Source organism: Rhipicephalus microplus, chromosome 1, assembly GCF_043290135.1.
Source record: "Rhipicephalus microplus isolate Deutch F79 chromosome 1, USDA_Rmic, whole genome shotgun sequence".
Lineage (NCBI taxonomy): Eukaryota > Metazoa > Arthropoda > Arachnida > Ixodida > Ixodidae > Rhipicephalus > Rhipicephalus microplus.
The window spans coordinates 154,144,053-154,164,745 of record NC_134700.1 but is presented as its reverse complement, the minus strand read 5'-3'; the positions used below and the strand labels follow the sequence as shown (position 1 = coordinate 154,164,745).

Here is a 20,693-nt window from a genome sequence, read left to right as displayed (position 1 = left end):
AAATGTTATCGAAAGTGCATTTTGGAAGGTTTTGGAAAGCTTTCGCTTGACTCCTAAGGTCGTATTGCAATAGCTACTGTCTTTCTTTATTTTACCGAAATTGTACAGTACGTCCCCAGGGCTTAGCGCATGATGTAGGCGCACGTCAAGTAACCTTTCGTGATCAAAATTTCCGAATCACTCCACTTCAGTGTCTCTGATCATCATCATCATCATCATCATCATCATCATCATCATCATCATCATCATCATCATCATCATCATCATCACCACCACCACCACCATCATCATCATCATCATCATCATCATCATCATCATCATTATCATCATATCATTATTATCATCATCATCATAATCATCATCATCATCACCATCACCATCATCATCATCATCCTAACTACGCCCACTGATGGGCGAATACCTCTCTCATGTTCCGCCAATCAACCTGGTCTTGGGCTCTTTGCTGCCACGTTCTACCTGCGAACTTTTCAAGCTGATAGGTCCAGCTAACTTTCTGTCTCCCCTTCGTGCGTTTGCGTCAACGTGCTATACGTGCTCGGTCTATGTCTATTTCTTCTTGCTGATTTCAACTATGATATCCTTAACTCCAGTTTGTTCCGTGATCGACTCTGATCTCTTCTTGTCTCTTAAGGTTACATCTGTCATTTTGTTTTTCCATCGCTCGCTGCGTAGTCCTCAATTTAAGCTGAATTCTCTTTGTAAGCCTCCAGATTTCTGCTCCGCAGGTAAGAACCGGCAAGATGCGACTGTCATGCCCCTTCCTCTTGGGGGTTAGTGGTAGATTACCATTCATGATTTGAGCATGCTTGGCGAATGTGATGCACGCCATCCTATTTCACTCTCATGGTCCGGTTCCACGATTACTATTTTAGAAAGTTAACATATTCCTTTACAACTTCCAGCGTCTCTCCCCTATCGCAAAGTTTTGTTTTCTGCCGAGACTGTTGCACATTACTTTAGTTTCGTGCATATTAATTTTCAGACCTACTCTTCTGCTTTCCGTGTCCAGTTCAGGAATCATGAGCTGTATATTGTGCCCTGAGTTACTCATCAAGGCATTATCATCCGCGAATCGCAGGTTACTAAAATACCCTTCGTTAACTCTTATATATAACTCTTAATTAACTCTCTGACACTGATATCACGATTTCAGGGCGTGAAACCCCATAAATATTATTACATTGTTCAGTATAATAAAGTGCGCCGCGAAGTGTGCCGTAGCTTCTTCGCGATATACGGAAAAGAAAAACTAGGGAAGGAGCTTATTATCATCATTAAAAACACGTCTCTCATTCTCAACACGTAGCGATCGCTTCATTGCAAGCTGTACTGCAATAATTAGAAGCACGACGGGATGTCAGGCAGGCGGCATGAAGGGTGATGAAGATCGTGAATAAAACATGACCGTAGCAAAAGCATCCAAGAGCGAAAAACACTCACGTCTCTCGCCCGGCCGCAGGCATCCGACGGGGGACACTTGATGGGGCTGCACGAGCTCGTGTTGATGCGGTCGTACAACTGCGCAGAAAGAGAGTGCATCGTCAGGACAAAGACACGAGCAGAGGAGAGAATGACAGAACCCTTGTGAGTTATATATAAGCGCGGCGAAAAGGGCTGCTTGTCACGAACAGCACCGAGTTCATCTCGAAGAGCAATACGTGATCATCACGGAGATCGTACGGAACGAGGCGAGGTGCTCTTCACGTCCATCTATATTCTCACATCCTCCTGTGCCTCTGTTTTTGAATGTATATTCTGTTCGTGGTGTTCGTCTCTTGCGTTCAACCTCGGAGACCATAACCCAAGAACGCGACACAAAACCCCGCCATATACAGTACGTGGTGGGCTTTAGTGAGACTAGTGTCTCGTTCCCCTCCCACCCTTGGCCTGAAACAAAGGAGTTGTTAGGTGTTGCGCAAACATCTCCCTTTCTCACGCTTACCAGATTGCGTTCATTCCTTCCCACTTTATGTTTCTAGCTTTTCGTATATACCCCCCCCCCCATTTTTTGTTTGTTTTTGTTTCGTATAGAAACGAAGTGGTTGCGCGCTGGCAAACACAACATTGCTGGGAGGCGGGTGAGGGAGCAGCATCACTCTGATGCGGAGATCATCCAGCGGTTAGGACACTACTCGCGAGGAAAAAAAAAGAGGAGACGATAAAAGCTGCGCGGTGCTGCCGTCCATACTCGATGAAGCGCGAGACGACGCGAGGTCGTCATCTCGGCGGCGGAGATTAGAAGCACGCGCGACAAACAGGCCGCTGCTGAGCGGACAAGAACCACGGCAGAAGCTGCGTCTCATCGTGCGCTGGGTTCGCGCCATCGTCCGAAGGAATGAGATGAGGCATGAGCGGAACACCGGGAGCGGCGAGAAAGGGATCACGCGCGAGGAAGAGGAGAGAAATGCCGGAGAGCATCTCGGAATCGAACAACGCGTTGACGAAGGGACGAACACTTGCGGACGTGACGAGAGAGGACTTGCGCGGAACGAACGAAAGCGGAGTCGGTTATGGCTATCCCGTCCGCTCATTATTACCGGCGCCTTTCCCGCCAATGGATGTGGCGTGCTCTAGCGTTACGGGAGAGCGCCGACGGACCATTATCTGATTCCATTTTTTTTTGCCTGCTGATAATCTGGCGATGGTGGCGTTGGTAGTCTAATTCTGGGAGGCCAAGGGTCGGTGCGCTGGATGAATCCGCGAAAGTGCGCGCCATGCCCGAGTGTCGCGCGAGTGATGCGCCAAGAGACAGAGGCAATGGAAGGTGCTCTAAATCAAGGCCTTCACTCTGCGGGAATTAACTATTCGAAATAAGTGCAACAGGAGGGCTTTGGTTTACGTCTTGGTGTAAACGATGTCACCCGTGCAGCAAGATTGTAAAGCGAGCAAACTTCATTAGACACTTCTTAACTTTTATGTCCGCCGCATTACATTAGTGGCTAGGATGCTCGGCTGCCTACCCGCAGGACGCGGGTTCGATCCCGGCCGTGGCGATCGTATTTCAGTGGAGGCCTTTGTACTTTGCGGTGCCAGTACACGTTAAAGAACACCAGATGGTCGAAACTTCTGGAGCCCTCCATCACGGCGTTTCTCATTGTCATATCGTAGTTTTCGGGACGTCATATCGTCCTTTGGAAAGACACAAACTGGCGCAAGAGAGTCGTGCTCTAAATATAAAAAGACATTTCCCAAAATATATACGATGTAACCGTCGTCAGTTCTGTATAATTCAGAACGCTTGCATTCCTTTAGCCCTGCCTCGGTGGTCTAGTGTGTAAGGTACTCGGCTGCTGACCCGCAGCTAGCGGGTTCGAATCCCGGCTGCGGCGGCTGCATTTCCGATGGAGGCGGAAATGTTGAAGGCCCGTGTGCTCAGATTTGGGTGCACGTTAAAGAACCCCAGGTGGCCGAAATTTCCGGAGCCCTCCACTGCGGTGTCTCTCATAATCATATGGTGGTTTTGGGACGTTAAACCCCACATATCAATTGCATTTCTTTACGAAAATCACGCATGCTATTTTGTTGCATGTTAGCAAAATGTCTGTATTAAAAAAAGGACTAAATGTCCCCATGAGAAAAATTATGAAGACTTCTGCGAGAGATGTCGTGATCGTATTATCAGTGAGATCGGCAGGTGGGAATATTCGAAATCTGTGAGTGTATTTGACACCAAGTCTTCGCGATCATCAATATCATCACTACGAACACACGTCAATTGCATGTCTAGGGCATCTTTCAATGATATTCAATCAATGCTGTCTCTTGCGAGCTGATTGCGCTTCGTGTGAACTTCTTGATTTCATAGCCCCGCTCGAAGCGCTTGCTCAGCCACCCTTGGCTTGAGTGCATTTCCAATATATTCTCATTGATTTCATTGCTGTCACTGAGTATTGATAATCTGTCCTACGTATGACTCTATTGTTCTAGTCACATGTAGGACAGATGATTTTGGCCAGTTCAATTTGGTGTTCTGAATGTCAACAATGATGTCATCTGTCGCTGTTTGTTCTTTGATTCAAACACACTACTATCTCCCTATACCCCAATGTTACGTGGTAGTGTTAATGGAATGGTGAAGCGACCGGATGAAACGACCTAATCAAAACAAGTTGTACGAGTATTTTCACCATCAATGCTATACTTCCCGCGCTATTGAAATATTACCACGACATGTCGCAATGGAGTGCCTCAGTGTACGAGCGCACATGACATTCGAAAAGAACTCGACAAACTGCTGCACTAGGTGCCGCCACATAAGCACACTTCTTGAGCGTTCTCATTCCTTTAGAACACCAATAAATGCTCGCATTCTGCTATTACTACTGTTTTGTAACGCAAATTTTCAGGATGTCACGCTTTCAACTTGATAGCGTCTCAAACGTCAATGGTGAAAAACCATCCCTCATAACCCATTATTTATTATAGAAAATGTTTTTTAAAATGTCGGGGAGCTTTTTTCTATTTTACGTTTGACGGTTCACCTTATAGTCACGCGACATAGGAATGAGCCCGCGAACACACACGCACACACACACACACACGCACAAACACACACACACACACCTACCTACCTACCTACCTACCTACCTACCTACCTACCTACCTACCTACCTACCTACCTACCTACCTACCCGCCCGCCCGCCCGCCCGCCCGCCCGCCCGCCCGTCCGGCCGCCCGCCCGCCCGCCCGCCCGCCCGCCCGCCCGTCCGTCCGTCCGTCCGTCCGTCCGTCCGTCCGTCCGTCCGTCCGTCCGTCCGTCCGTCCGTCCGTCCGTCCGTCCATCCATCCGTCCGTCCGTCCGTCCGTCCGTCCGTCCGTCCGTCCGTCCGTCCGTCCGTCCGTCCGTCCGTCCATCCATCCATCCATCCATCCATCCATCCATCCATCCATCCATCCATCCATCCATCCATCCATCCATCCATCCATCCATCCATCCATCCATCCATCCATCCATCCATCCATCCATCCATCCATCCATCTATCTATCTATCTATCTATCTATCTATCTATCTATCTATCTATCTATCTATCTATCTATCTATCTATCTATCTATCTATCTATCTATCTATCTATCTATCTATCTATCTATCTATCTATCTATCTATCTATCTATCTATCTATCTATCTATCTATCTATCTATCTATCTATCTATCTATCTATCTATCTATCTATCTATTCGCAAGAAGAAATAAAATATGACTTTCATGCGTTTGGTACCATATACGTATTTAATGTTTAGTCTGCGAGAGAAGACTGTCAGAATCTACCAGACGAAACGTTAGTAAAAATTGCACCGTGCCAACAAAACACCCATAGTGATATTTTCTCGGAAGTGATATTTTAACGCTCATACTATCATTGCGATATGCATTGGGCGCAGCGCACTTACTTTCTTAATATCCCCTTTCTACACGCCGGACAAAAACAGAGTATTGAACCAAACCGCTTTTACGACGCTTTTCGGACTCGTTATGTTCGTCATTTTGGAGCCCATCCCGTGCCACTTAACAAGATGCGTCCCCTCCCCCTCCCCTTGCAACTCGACCTTATCCCTCCACAGGCACGTATGCTTCACCCCAAAGCGTGCCAATCAAGCCAAGAAGCTGGCGCCCATATGCCCGTATGACTTCATATCGATAGAGTTATGAGTTGCTAGCCTTTTAAGGATGCGTGACCGAGAAAGAAAGAGAAAGAGATGGTGAACGAACTTAGTTGACACACGCACAACCTTAAGTCGACAAGCGTAGCATAGTACAGTTCAGTGGACATCGCTACCAGACAAGTATAGGGCGAGATCGGAGCAGGCTCATTAAGAGGAAGGAGGTAAGAACCTTCGTGGAAATGGGAGCTGGTCTCTCCCTTTTCACCTTCCAAGCCTCTCGCGACAGTATCCTCGCCAAGCAAAGTGTCACCGCTATAGCCTCCGAATGGTCAGTCACCCTGAAATTTTTTTTTCGAAACCCAACTATCACTCACAGACAAACCCCTTTGAGAGTTCAAATCACGTCCGCGAAGAGAGCCGACTCGTAAGCGCATCACCGGAGGGACGCACTCGTACGTCCACACAGACGAGCGAGGACGGCCGCCTGCGGTCACGCACGCACGAGTTGGTACTGAGGAACGTGGCTCTTGTTGTGACCGGCGCCAGAGCGGAAGAGGGAGCGGCGCTCCTTTAATCTTCAAACAAGTAACCGAACGACCGGCTGCCTACTGTTAGGACCGGCGCCAGGTCTGACAATGGATCGGCGTTCCTTTTGATGTTCCTTTTTAGTCGCCAAACGGGCTGGCGGCCTGTGTCCGCCATGTATTGTTCCCCCCTGGCCGGAGGGTGCGGCGTCTTGCCGCCGCGACACCGTGAGCAGTTCGGGAGACCACAAGTGCCGCTTCTTCTTTGGAAGATGACGGCGGCGGCGGCGGCCGGAAATCGTCCCGCTAATTGAACGAGTCGTTCGGCGACCATTTGAAGCTTGTTTACGGCGGCCCTTTCGATGGATGCAGTCATCAACTTCAGACCCCTCGCCCAGCGACACCCCTTGACGAGGAGGAGCCACGTTCGTGCCACATGGCCGTGCAGTGACCACGTTTCAATTTTGAACGTTCACGTGGACCGTGCGTGCTCGTCACCCTCGCGGGTAATGTGTGATCCGTGGTTGGACGGTGCCCTCTGTACGCGGTCCCCGATCTAGGGATCTGGGGAGGACAGACCCTTTATAATGAGCCCCCGCGGCTCATTCGTGTGTGCTTTTTTTCGAGAGCAGAACCGAGCAGAACCATGTAGAACCAAGCACCATGTAGCGCTATGTTAGGAGACATGTAGAGGCCTGCCACGTTTGAGAGCTCACCGTGTAGGGAGTTCGCAATGTACATATTGTAAATAAACCCTCTTCAAGTCTCTCTTCCTCCTGCCTCGACAACTTCATCCCGGACCTCCGGTGTCTGGAAACCCCGGTCGCAACAACTGGTGGCAGCGGTGGGATACGAGTCTGCGACGGAGAGCGACATGTACCGGAGGCCAGCCGAAAGCCCTGGAACTCGGCGGGATCGAAGCAGCGTACCACCACCGCACGTAATGGGGTGAGTGCCTGGCTTTGTGCTTGAGATATATCGAGTCTTTTAGCCTAAATTCGTTAAAAGATAGATATAACCAACAACTGCCTGGCCACTGTGGTTGTTATCTCAGCACAAGGCAGCACTGGATGATTATCTGAGCAAGTACGCTAAAGCAGGAAAGCTTAGATGATTCAATAGGAACAAGGGGTAATGTTTCAAAATTTCTAAGGGTACGTTGCGGGTTAAATTTTAGGATGTTGTAAAAAGCAGGAGTGAAAAATTAACAAGAAAAAGTAGAGAGGGATGTTGGCCACGTAGTGCTACTTGGGTGCTTAAGCTTGTGGTCTCCGCTGTGAGATTTGCCAGGCTTCAATTTCTCTAGACCCAGAATTGAAGCGCTGGTGGGTTTGTGTTTTGTCACAGCTGAGCCAAAGCAAAGTAGTCGCCATGGATCTTACGAGATTGACGAGAGAGAACCTGCTGAACCTGTGTTGGGATCTGGAGCTAGATTTTAATGATGATATGCCTGCTTCTAAACTCCGCGAAGTGATTCTCGAAAGCAATAGTGACAATGAGGAAATCGAGCACTTCGGGAATATGTACTTATTGGACCAGGAGGAGGAAGTACAAAGGGCGCAAAGAAAGGAAAGATGGCGCCAGGAGGAATTGGAAGCTGAGCGCAGGCATGAAGAACATATAAAAAGGATGCAGGAATTAGATGAAGAGATAGAAAGGCTTAATTGTGAATTGGTGGCATTGCAGCAGAGTGGTCAATCCATAGATGTAGCGCACGAACGGTGCGATGTAGCGGCGGTGCCGTTTAAGACCGAAGCGAAGGCTACAGGTCAGACATCTGTAGATGTAGCGCACGAACGGTGCGATGTAGCGGCGGTGCCGTTTAAGACCGAAGCGAAGGCTACAGGTCAGACATCTGTAGATGAAGTGCACGAACGGTGCGACGTAGCGGCGGTGCCGATTAAGGCCGAAGAGAGGGCTACAGGTCAGAAATTTGCAGATGTACCGCACGAACGGTGCGTTTCAGCAGCGGTGCCGTTTAGGGCCGAAGAGAGTGCTGCGGGTCTGATATCTGTAGATATAGCGGCGGTGCCGTTTGAGGCCAAAGAGAAGGCTAGTGCCTGTAAGGGAATGGAACAGGTTTTAACCCATTCTGAGGGAAAAGAGCTCGCGGTCACAGCAGGGTGTGAGGGTTCCGTGGTGGGGGAAACGAAGTTAAGATTAACAGAGTGTTCCATCGAACCTTGCGGCCCTGTAGACCATGTTGATGAGCGTCAGAGGCGGACGAAAGGCTCCAGGTTTGGCACCAAGGAATGCGCCAAACGGAGAAAGCGTCCGAAAAACAGAAGCGCGGCAAGGCTCGCGATCAGCGCGGCGCGTTTGACGAGGACCTTCAAACGGCGTGGCGGATTTGCGAGAAAAGGCCCGTTGTCTTCTCTGACTGGCTTAAATCGCAGGCGTCTGAGCGGCCGGAGAGTAAGGAACAGAAGTGCGCAATCTACGCGGCCGCGGTCTTACGATGAACTGATAGGCAATCATCAGGACTGGGCGCGCGAGATGGCGGAGGAGCATATCGGTGATGAAGAACGTCAGAGTAGGACGAAAGGCTCCCAGGTCCGCACAAAGAAGCGTGCACAGGGGAGAAAGCGTCCGAAGGGCAACAATAAGGCAAAGCTCGAGATGAGCACAACGCGTTTGAGTAAGGGTTTCAAACGGCGTGGTAAAATCGCGAGAAAAGTGCCGTTGTCATCTCTGACGGGTCTGTATCGTGTGCGTCCGAACCGCCGGAAAAGAAAAGCGCATCGTACGCGGCAGTGTTTGAAGGAGAGATTGCTAGGCAATTATCCAGACAGTCCGCGCGAAAAATCAGATGAGCATGTGGGTGCTGGTGAGCATCAGAGATGGGCGAAAGGCTCCGTAGACGGCACCAAGAGACGTGCAAAACGGAGAAAGCGCCGTAAAAACAGGCAGGCAGAAATCGCGACGCGTTTGAGGAATGTATTCAAATGGCGGAGCGAAATTTCAAGAAAGTTGCCGTATCGCAAGCGTCCAAGCGGCCAGAGAACAAAGAAAAGAGAAGCGCATGGTGTGCGTAAGTGGTCGAAGGGCAAGAGACCCTTCCGTTGTTCTCGCGGTGCATTGGACGGGGTGCGGGGCAAAAGAGTCGGTGGTTTTCGAGGGGCAGGAAGCGACAGCAAGTCGGCTTCGAGGAACGTCGCGGGGTTCGGTAGCAGGGCGATTGACGCGTGTTGTAGACCCCGTTTCTCGAGAAAATCGTTCCGGGCGCGACCACCGCGAGTTCGACTCAGAGTTGTTGCGAACAGCTGTTAGCCTCTCGGAAAACGTCGACTCGGGACTGTTGAAAGGAACATTTTGTTTGTTTTTGTGATTTTGTAAATAACTCGTTTGTACCTTGTTTTCGTTAGCGCTCTATCATTTTGGTAGCCTATATACGTTGTATAGATCTATTGGAAGGATAGTGACACGCATTAGAGCGTACAGAATTAGGCGTTTGTCATCGGCACCGGAGTTGGTTTGTATGCGTCCGAGCCGCCGGACAAAACGAAAAAAAAAAAAAGCACGTTGGGTAGAAAGGCAGACCCTTTCGTCGCTCTATCGACGGCATGTTTGATGGACTGCGGGAGTGCGAGGTACTCAGCGAGAGTAAGAACGCAGGTTGTCAGCGCAGAGCTTTGCGGGGGTCGGAGGCGAAGCGAATGGGTTTTGCCATTGTTCCATTTCCCGTTCGCCTAGAAAGACCCACAGGACGCGACACCGCGCGTTAGTCCCAAAAAGGAGTAGACATCCGTGAGCTTTTGACGATGGTCATTAGTGGATTTATTTTGTTTTGAAATTTGCTTTTGACTGTTTAAGTTGTTTTGGATTTTAATGTGTTTTTTAAGAATCTCGTCTACCAAATAGTGTTTAGGTAACACAATTTTGGTTTTGTTCATTTCTTGGGCGTTGTACGTTTAGCTAAGGTAAGCGTTGTGCGATTGCATAAACGACACGCATAGGAGCCTGCGTCATGGTAGATACGTGTAAATGAGCAGGAGCAACGTTATGAACTAATTATGACTGAGCGTAGAGACGCAAAGTTATTGCTTGCGAGATTTTTCAGGATTCATGCGAAACTTTTTTTTGTTGTTCATTTAATGTTTTGTTCGCATGTGTCCGGTGTGTAAGAAAAGCTAGCTCGTGAGTTTATATGTATGCTTTGTGAAAGTGGCAACAGCAAGGGAACGGTTAGGTGGTATCTCATCCAGGCAGGAGCACTGTGATGTGCGTTTGCGGATATATAATAAAGATGTTCCTAATGCAGGTGCAGCACGGCAGTTATGCTTTCGTCTTCTCAAAAGGAATTGACGACTGGCTTTGGCGGCACTAAATTTCGGGAACTAAAAGATAGCGTGAAGTAAAATGCTTTATTTTATGAGTATGATACCTGGTGGGTTACGGCGGATTGCTCACGCAAGCACTCGGGTATGCCACGGTGAGCGCATCACTTGACAGTTAGTTTTCTTGAAAGCAGTTTGATGGGAAGATTATTATCGGATCGGGATTAGGAGTTTTGGTGAAACCTCAGAGAAACGTCCCGATTGCTGCTTTGTGTTTGGTAATACCGCTTAAGTAAGGTTGCTTTTGGATAATTTGTCGGACTCGACGTGTCTCAGTGCGGGCAGGGTGCTCTCCCGTGCCTGTGGTGGTGTGTATGAATGCTTTTCCCAGAGGGGAGCCACAAGGAGCGAGAGGGAAAGAGTCCTTGGCTGAGCGTCATCAGCAGTGGCCTGGAAGACAGCACTACTCAGCGACACTTCGGGCAACCTGTGCAGCTGGTCACCCTCAGGTCGCTTCTCCCGCCGGCGGACGAGCTGTTGTGACCGGCGCCAGAGCGGAAGAGGGAGCGGCGCTCCTTTAATCTTCAAACAAGTAACCGAACGACCGGCTGCCTACTGTTAGGACCGGCGCCAGGTCTGACAATGGATCGGCGTTCCTTTTGATGTTCCTTTTTAGTCGCCAAACGGGCTGGCGGCCTGTGTCCGCCATGTATTGTTCCCCCCTGGCCGGAGGGTGCGGCGTCTTGCCGCCGCGACACCGTGAGCAGTTCGGGAGACCACAAGTGCCGCTTCTTCTTTGGAAGATGACGGCGGCGGCGGCGGCCGGAAATCGTCCCGCTAATTGAACGAGTCGTTCGGCGACCATTTGAAGCTTGTTTACGGCGGCCCTTTCGATGGATGCAGTCATCAACTTCAGACCCCTCGCCCAGCGACACCCCTTGACGAGGAGGAGCCACGTTCGTGCCACATGGCCGTGCAGTGACCACGCTTCAATTTTGAACGTTCACGTGGACCGTGCGTGCTCGTCACCCTCGCGGGTAATGTGTGATCCGTGGTTGGACGGTGCCCTCTGTACGCGGTCCCCGATCTAGGGATCTGGGGAGGACAGACCCTTTATAATGAGCCCCCGCGGCTCATTCGTGTGTGCTTTTTTTCGAGAGCAGAACCGAGCAGAACCATGTAGAACCAAGCACCATGTAGCGCTATGTTAGGAGACATGTAGAGGCCTGCCACGTTTGAGAGCTCACCGTGTAGGGAGTTCGCAATGTACATATTGTAAATAAACCCTCTTCAAGTCTCTCTTCCTCCTGCCTCGACAACTTCATCCCGGACCTCCGGTGTCTGGAAACCCCGGTCGCAACACTCTACAGTTTCCAGTTTTAATGGCATTGGATGCTCGGAAAAAATGTCACCGGGTTTATTAGCGAACCGCAGATGCATCTGCGTGTGCTTTAGCCGCCTTGTATGCACTTGGACTCGAAGCACGTTTCCTCGCACTGAATTCCCGCTGCATGCCGCAATTGGAAAATTGATAAAACGCGTTGGCGGTGTAATTATAAGAGACAAACAGCATAAAACACGAAGACAAAGAAATAGAAAGACACCCAACTTGCCCAGTTTTTCATATACGTGGTGTAATCAGTTCGTGTCCATAAATTGTGAGCGCGACTGACAAGAACGTTGGCAGAAAGTCGACATGGACCGAGGTTTCTGTCCGCGTTAATTTTCGTCTACGTCTTTCTCCGTCTTGCTTACTCTCAATTCTTGGAAAATTGAGGTATGGAGAGCGACCTTCGAATAAAGTTCCACCCACGAAAAAATAAAAAAAAGAAGATGTGCTGACCAATTCATTTATGATTGTTAGAGGTAAGGAGTAGAAAGATGCTTCAATATAAAGAATCGTGCCTTGTCAAAACTTTCAACGCACCTTCTTTTTCTAAGCAATGGTGATGTGACTGTGTATACGTATTATTACGTGTTCAATTCAGTTCGATTCAATCTCTGTTTTCGTAACTGGTCAAGAGGGTGGCGGGACTGAATGCTCGCAAAGCTAAGTTCCGCCCCCAAATACACTTCAGGCACTGTTTAGCAGTATCCTCTATAAAATATAAGTCTTATACGCTGAGCATAAGCGGCAGTCGCTTATGCGATACACAGACAAAAACACTCGAGAATTGCAGTTAGCCTGCGCACTACCGAGAGCCGCCTAAGACAACAGTCGTAAACAGCCAATTGATCGGAGTCTCCGCCACCATTTATCACCCATAGCTGCCTTAAACAGTATACTCAAGTATACCATTGACGCGAACGGGGCGTGCATCAATATAAGCTTAACTGCACGCATCGCACATTGTGTGATTTCCACAAGGATGCAAAAGAACAAGAAAACAAAAAATAATTGTTTGTGAGTCATCACATTGAATAGTTCATTACTTCACTCACCCTCTCTCACTCCCTTGCTTGCCCTTTGATTGGATTAGCCCGCTCCACGGTGATTTGTGCTGCGCGAAGTTTACATGTCCGTTCGCAGATTTGTTTGCCCGCTCCTTTCGCTTGCTTGTTAGCCTGATTAATCCGTAGTTTACTTGATTCGTATTTTCACTCATAATTTCTTTAACGTTTGCTTTTGTTTTTAAATTTCTAGCTTTGCTAGTTGCAGTTTACCCGACCAGGCGCTTGGTTCCGTCAACTGGCTCATTTCCTTCCATCTTCTTTTCTGAATCTTCACGTCGAGAGACCTGGCTAACCTCCTCGTTCTTCCTTTCCACTTCATCGTCCTTCAAGTCGACGTCACAAGCGATCCTGTCAGCGCTTATCACAAAATTATTCATTAGAATGAACTGCCACATAGTCGTAGAAATAAAAAAAAATCGATAGATTCGACGTAACGCAGCTGTTAGGTGAATGGACAAGGATCCTAGAAGTCGACAAGCAAGCGGGACCACGCCTCTTATATTAGGTTTACATATGAAACGTGAAAATTTCAAGTGGAGCACGGGTAAACGCACCGAAATGTGGGAGTGGCGTTCTATTGAAAGTTTACCAATGCGCAAAATGAAATGAAAGTCTAAATAAAGAGCTGGCCCGCGCGATCTTTAGCATCATAGTAGAACTTAGCGCAAACGACAGGGACGAAAAGAGAGCCACACGAACACCACGCAAACTATCAACTGAATTTTATTGAAAAAAAAAACATTGAAAGACAATTGAAAAAAAAATAGAACTCAGTTTATAGTTTTGAGCGGTGTTCGTGTGGTTCTTTCTTCGTCCCTGTCGTTTGCGCCAAACTATACTATGATGTTGAACCAGCCTTCCCAACAAGCCACTTTTCTAATCTTTAGAGACAGAAGGAGACTGTGAGAGCGCAACAGGAAACTATACGCGTACAGTTGAACCCCTTTATAAGTTGCATGCTCCAGGCAGCAATTATTGTTTTCTATATGAGATGTCTTTTGTTAGCGTGGTACTTCGTATGTTTTTGCATATCAACCCTTATTTTACTGTAGGGACAATGGTGTCTCTTATACCCATCTCATTTGTCTTTATATCAGTGTCTCTTCGAAAGGGGTTCGACTGTAATAATAATAATAATAATAATAATAATAATAATAATAATAATAATAATAATAATAATAATAATAATAATAATAATAATAATAATAATAATAATAATAATAATAATAATAATAATAATAATAATAATAATAATAATAATAATAATAATAATAATAATAATAATAATAATAATAATAATAATAATAATAATAATAATAATAATAATAATAATAATAATAATAATAAAATAATAATAATAATAATTCAGCCTCTCGGCATTTTGTTTATTGGTTGCATGTCCTGTTTGCTTTCGCTAACAGTCATATAACGTAATTTATTGCTTTTATGTACGATAACGGGTAAAATTGTGCTTTGGAGCTTCAACTAATGTGAATAGGAACTGTAAAATTCACCCCTCCCTCTCACAATACTTCTGCTGGAGCCTAAGGGTTTTGTGGTAAATAAATAAATAAGTAAATAAATAAATAAACTACAAACTAGCAGGATTCAATATGCGATCGCCTTAGGCGACTCGTTGGCGAAAACTGTCTTGTTAATTTTTCTTTTCAGTCAATGTATCAATCTCCACCTCCGCCTCCTTGCTAAGGCTATCTGCCTCTAACGAGTTTTTTTTTTTGTATTGCCTTCAAGATGGGAGACATTTTTTGGGCAGCTAACTTGATTTCGCAAAGCCTCCGTGGTCGGCCCCCTTTCGCCAGGCGATGGTGTCATGCGATGACGTCGTGAAGTGACATCGCGTTACGCCACGCGACATGATGACGTCACTACGATGATGACTCTTTGCATCAAACGTTTTGACGGGGCCGATTATCCTTTTGTTGTTTGATCATGCATCTAGGGCTTTCAGCTGATCCGCAGGTCGCGGGTTCGTATCCCGGCTGCGGCGGCTGTATTTACGATGGAGGCGGAAACGCTGTAGGCCCGTGTGCTCAGATTTGGGTGCACGTTAAAGAACCCCAGGTGGTCGAAATTTCCGGAGCCCTCCACTACGGCGTCTCTCATAATCATAAGGTGGTTTTGGGACGTTAAACCCCACATAATAATTAATCAGGACTTTCGCTTCAATGGGATGTGGTATTTTACGTGGCAAAACCCCAATAATGTGACGAAGCACTCCCTGCAGTGAAGGGCTTGGGGAAATATTAACCACTTTCTGTTTGTTTAACGAGCACTGATAACGCGCAGTACACGGGCCCTTCACATGCCGCCTTCACCGAAATGCACCCACCGAAGAGGAAATTGAAACCGAGGCTTTCGGGTGCGGCAGTCGGGCACCTGTACCACTACGGGGAACCGCGGTAGAGAAAAAATTGGCAGACCCCGCGTACAGTGGGAATCGATGATATGCGAAGCACGAATGAGAAATGTTGATATGTCACTTTAGAGAGAGAGAGATAACGATGCAAAGGAAGGCAGGGAGGTTAACCAGACGCACATCCGGTTTGCTACCCTGCACTGGGAAAGGGATGAAGGGGAGAAGAGAAGTTGCACAGAGATGAGAAGGTACACACAATCACGAGCACACTCGGGGAGCACACACAGTCTACAGGCGGTCGCTCAAGTTTGTTGACTTTAAGTAAAGGTAGAAGTGCTTTAGTCGCTTTCTGCGCAACTGAGGCAGATGCCCAAGGTCCTAGTATCTTCTGCACACAAAATGGTCCGGGGTCAAGTTGATTAAAAACCATCCGGAGCTGGCAAAGCAGCACAACGTTACGAGGTGGAGGTAAATGATGCCGTACATGACTTCCGCGTAATGATTATTATATTTGGATGTGTCGTTTACCTTCGTCATCTATTCACGTCACGTGATACCAAGTTTAGTATATGTGGAGCGAGCGAAACGGCCACGAGCACGCTATGAGCGTGGCATGTTGTCATGTCCTTACATGACACGCGTGTCAGTATTATCATGTTGGTACCAGTCATATATATCGTCATCCATTGACGTCACGTAACACCAAGTTTGGTATATGAGGAGCTAGCAGAACGGCCGCATGTGCAACGTGAAGGACTCAATGTACTCCAATGTAGCGTTGACGCGCGCGCACGCTGGGCACGCTTAGCTAAACGCAAGCACTCTATAGTCTGACGCCAGGCGGCGCGACCAGCGTCGGTCAGAGCGGCCCTACGGCCACCGGCGTGAAATGCGACATGCTGCATTTCCCGCTGATGCGTTAACCTAACAACACTGCGTCTGCCTCTTTTCGTGACGGAGAGACGCCGGACGCGTTGCAACGCGCATGCGTCAAAGCAACGCAGTGCACGCGCCTGCGATTATATGGCAGGACCGGCGCCTGGCGTGGCAACGCCGGCGTGACGCGGCGAAATGAACGCCGGCGAGCACGCGCACCGCGTCAGGTCGAAATGTATTGGCGCCTTGACCTTCACATGTAGTCATGTTCTCACATGACACGCATCTCATGATTATCATGTTTGCACCAGTCACATACCTTCGTCATCCATTGGCGTCACGTAACACCAAATTTCGCATATGAAGCTAGCGAAACGGCCGTGAGCGAATCATCAGCGTGGCATGTAGTCATGTTGTTACATGACACGCATGTCGTGATTAGCATTTTGAGTGTGTCATTTACCTATGTCATCCGCTCACGTCGCGTAATTCTGAGTTTGGTACATGTTAAGCTAGCGAAACAGCCGCCAGCGGATCATGAGCGTGGCATGTAGTCAAGTTGTTACATGACACCTATCTCATGATTATCATTTTTGCACTAGTCACATACCTTGGTCACCCATTCACGTACTGTATTACCAAATTCGGTATATGTGACGGTTGCGAAGCGGCCGCGAGCGCATCAGGAGCGTGGCATGTAGTCATGTTGTTACATGACGCGCATGTCATGATTTTCATGTTAGGGTATGTCGATTGTGCTCGCTGTGAAATCATGCCATGCCATTTTAGTATTGCAACATGCCATGTGAACGAAACCACCGAAATAGCTGCAGGACCATGAATTGTAAATCATGACATTCATGACGTACATGTCATCATTTAAAAAAAAAAGCCTCACCGCGGTGGAGGAGGAGGGAGGAAGCAACAAAAGGGAGAAGGCAGGGAGGTTAACCAGAAAGACATCCGGTTGGCTACCCTACACTGGGGGATTAGGGAAGGGGATAAGAAAGACGAGAAAGAGGGAAGAGAGGGAAAAGAAAAAAGGGTGAGGGAGAGACTGACAGTAATTTCACTGCAGCGTGTAGAACTCTACCGCATGTCAGAGGCGTTCACACAAGCCTGTCTTTCTCAGGAAACACAGCACTGAAGACGGATACTGCCAAACAGAAGAAAGGGACAACAGTCGCACCTTCCGAACAGTGGCCCTCTCTTCCACGAAGTCAACCTACTTCGGAGCTGCATCAAATGCCACCGCCCTCGGCGACCTTTCAAACCAGTGATGCAATGAATGAAGATCAAGTGGTAAGCTTGCTGCAATCGCTCATGAGTACCATGCGTGTCCTACTGAGTAATATGAAGACTTCGGCTGCGAAGACCGCACTGCATGTGCCGGACACCTTGAGTCCGGTGCTTGCAGCTCTAAGGTAAAACCATGGCCAGCGAGGCACCGTCATTTCGAGCGGAAGTCAGGAATGCATCTGTCTTTCACTGGAACGCCAGAGGACTGAAGTCACGCATGTCTGACTTTAGACAGTTTGTATTTGTGAACCGCTTCCCCATTATCGTGATTTGTGAACCCAACCTGTGTGCTTCAATCGGCTGTCAGGATATGAGTGCTTTATGTCGTCCACTCACAGAGACTGCAGCAAAGTTATTGTATTCATGCGCCATGAACTCACTTACGTTCACCACAGAGTCTCGCCTGATGAAGGGAATCAGTATGTGTGCCTTACTGTGAAGAAGGATAAGGTTGCTTCCACGATTATCGGATCTTACTTATCTCCATCAAGCCGCCTTGACTGCGAGCGCTTACGCGGTATTCTAACATCGACTCCAAGGCCATGGGTGATCACTGGTGACTTCAATGCATACCATTTCCTATGGGGAAGCTCCAGGGACGACTCTATAGGAAGAAAATTGGTGACCTTAGCCTCGGAGTACAAACTCTGCGTTTGTAACGATGGAAGCCCTACATATTTACGCGGATCAGCCTATAGCAGATGCCTGGACCTTACATTGGTTTCTCGCTCACTTACCAGGAAAGTGCCGCGGTGGTCTAGTGGCTAAGGTACTCGGCTGCTGACCCGCAGGTCGTGGGATCGAATCCCGGCGGCTGCATTTCCGATGGAGGCGGAAATGTTGTAGGCCCGTGTGCTCAGATTTGGGTGCATGCTAAAAAACCCCAGGTGGTCAAAATTTCCGGAGCCCTCCACTACGGCTTCTCTCATAATCATATGGTGGTTTTGGGACGTTAAACCCCAAATATCAATCATCAATCTAGTCAAATGCGTTCTCCATACAGTCATGCTATGCCATACCAAGTTTGGTATTGATACCGTGGTCGAAACGGTCAGGAGATCTAAAAGTCGTAGGCTGCTAGATAGATAGATAGATAGATAGATAGATAGATAGATAGATAGATAGATAGATAGATAGATAGATAGATAGATAGATAGAAACGCTCAAAGTCACCGAAGTTCACTAAGAAATGCGTCGCATTAAAAAAAAATTACGCAAGGAAATGTCGGACATAGGCGCGGAGAAGAATAACAGACCGCGAAAGACATCCGCTTCGTGAGCAAACAGTTGGCGTCGCTTTGTTTTCCCGCACGGTACACGATAGAGCAACCTTGTGAAGGCAATGATGAAGACACGTAGTGACCGAGTGCCAAAGACACACCCTTTCCTGCCAGTCTACAGGGATCGCAAAGGGCAAGACACGTGCGTAGACGATCTATGCAATAACGAATGCGCGGTCGCGCCGGTAACGCTCCCGGCGGAGCTGTGGTGCTCCATTCAGTGGCGTCAACATTCTCGAGCTCCTTGGTGTCTTCTTTTTTTCATTTTCAGGTGCGAGGTGAACCGCGCGAGGATTCTTTGCCACGTTCGCGGTGAATATTAATTAGCAACACGCGCGGGTCCGTGCCGGTAGAGATCGTGTAGTGCCCATTCGCTCTTCTGGTGTGCCATGAGTTTCTATGTGAGAACAACCGTAAAGAGAGATCGAAAGAGAGCGAGTGCGCAAGAAGGAAGCGTATATATATATATATATATATATATATATATATATATATATATATATATATATATATATATATATATATATATATATATATATCAATAATATTGTGTTAAAACACGAAAAAACGAGCCCTTGGCTATACACTTCTTTCCCATATATATATATATATATATATATATATATATATATATATATATATATATATATATATATATATATGGGAAAGAAGTGTATAGCCAAGGGCTCGTTTTTCCGTGTTTTAACACAATATTAATGAGATCTAACAGACAGTAATGCCAAGGAATGTACAGGGGAAGTTATTAGAACCAATGGAATGTAAATAAGAAGAAAGAAAAGTGGATGAAAAATAACCAGCCGTGAGCAGGATTCGAACCTACGACCTTCGAAAAACGCGTTCGATATATATATATATATATATATATATATATATATATATATATATATATATATATATATATATATATATATATATATATATATATATATATATATATATATATATATACATATATATATATATATATATATATGTGTGTGTGTGTGTGTGTGTGTGTGTGTGATGGAATGGATGGTCTGTAACCGCAGAGAAGGAAGCAGTGCCTTGGAATAAACATGGTGCATGAGCCGGGCCCGGGCCACGTCTCCTGCCCGTCCCTTCATCAGTCACTCATTATCGACGCACTTCTCCACAAGACACCACGACCATACATCGACTACCAAATCATTGCCTATAGAAGGACAATGACCAGCACCATGACAGAACCATTGGCCGACCTTGACATCCCCAAGAACACCGACGCAGCGGGCGATGGGTCCGTGCAGGACTGTTTGTGTGTGCGCGAAAAAAGAATGATGATGCTATATGGTGCTTTCATGGCGCTAGTGACCAATAGTAAGCAAGGAGCGTGAATAAACAAAAAAATGTTTTTGATAACAGGTAGTAGATGAAATACTTTTGGACAAGAATGGTAATTTCCTTGAAACATATGGTTCTATGCATACTGTACATACGTGCATTGAGAAAATTGAAGAAGCAAGAAGGCTCGGCTATATTGAATGTCGCTGTATGCGTTCTATGAACTTCTATAAAAGACGTTTATGCGCAAGTGGAAATAAAGTAGCAAGCAAAAGTTATCACTTATACCTGGGTCCCATAAACGTGACGCGCGACAACAAAAGCATACCAATGCGTTGAATTTCAAGGTATTCGTGCTGCTGCGTTCTGAAAGCGTTGAGCGCTTGGCACACTGCCAGAGCTGTGTGCGTCGATGCAAACAGGAAAGATTTGAGAGCACAATATTTGAAAAAGAAAGAAAAGGAAAAGGAAACAGATGCTCGGTGTCTGCTATATAGGGCTTGAATCAGGTGACACGGTGGCTTTTTCGCTGTGAAAGCACCACTTACTACAAAAAAAGAAAAGAAAAATGAAAGATGCTTAAGTAAACTTGGCGCTCAAGGGAGAAGTGGCGAATAAGTCGAATATTTTCGGAAATTCAAGCTACTAAATATACAACTC

The 20,693-nt window shown here is 47.1% G+C and overlaps 1 protein-coding gene across 6 annotated transcripts in view; it reads right to left on the bottom strand.

Moving 5' to 3' along the window:
• Positions 1 to 20,693, bottom strand: part of CASK (peripheral plasma membrane protein CASK) — an 822,681-nt gene that overhangs the window by 115,430 nt on the left and 686,558 nt on the right. For all 6 annotated transcript variants that reach the window (XM_075887512.1, XM_075887514.1, XM_075887513.1 and 3 more), the window contains one exon: positions 1,462 to 1,539. In XM_075887512.1, coding sequence (XP_075743627.1) covers positions 1,462 to 1,539 — 78 coding nt within the window. The remainder of the gene's footprint in view (positions 1 to 1,461; positions 1,540 to 20,693) is intronic.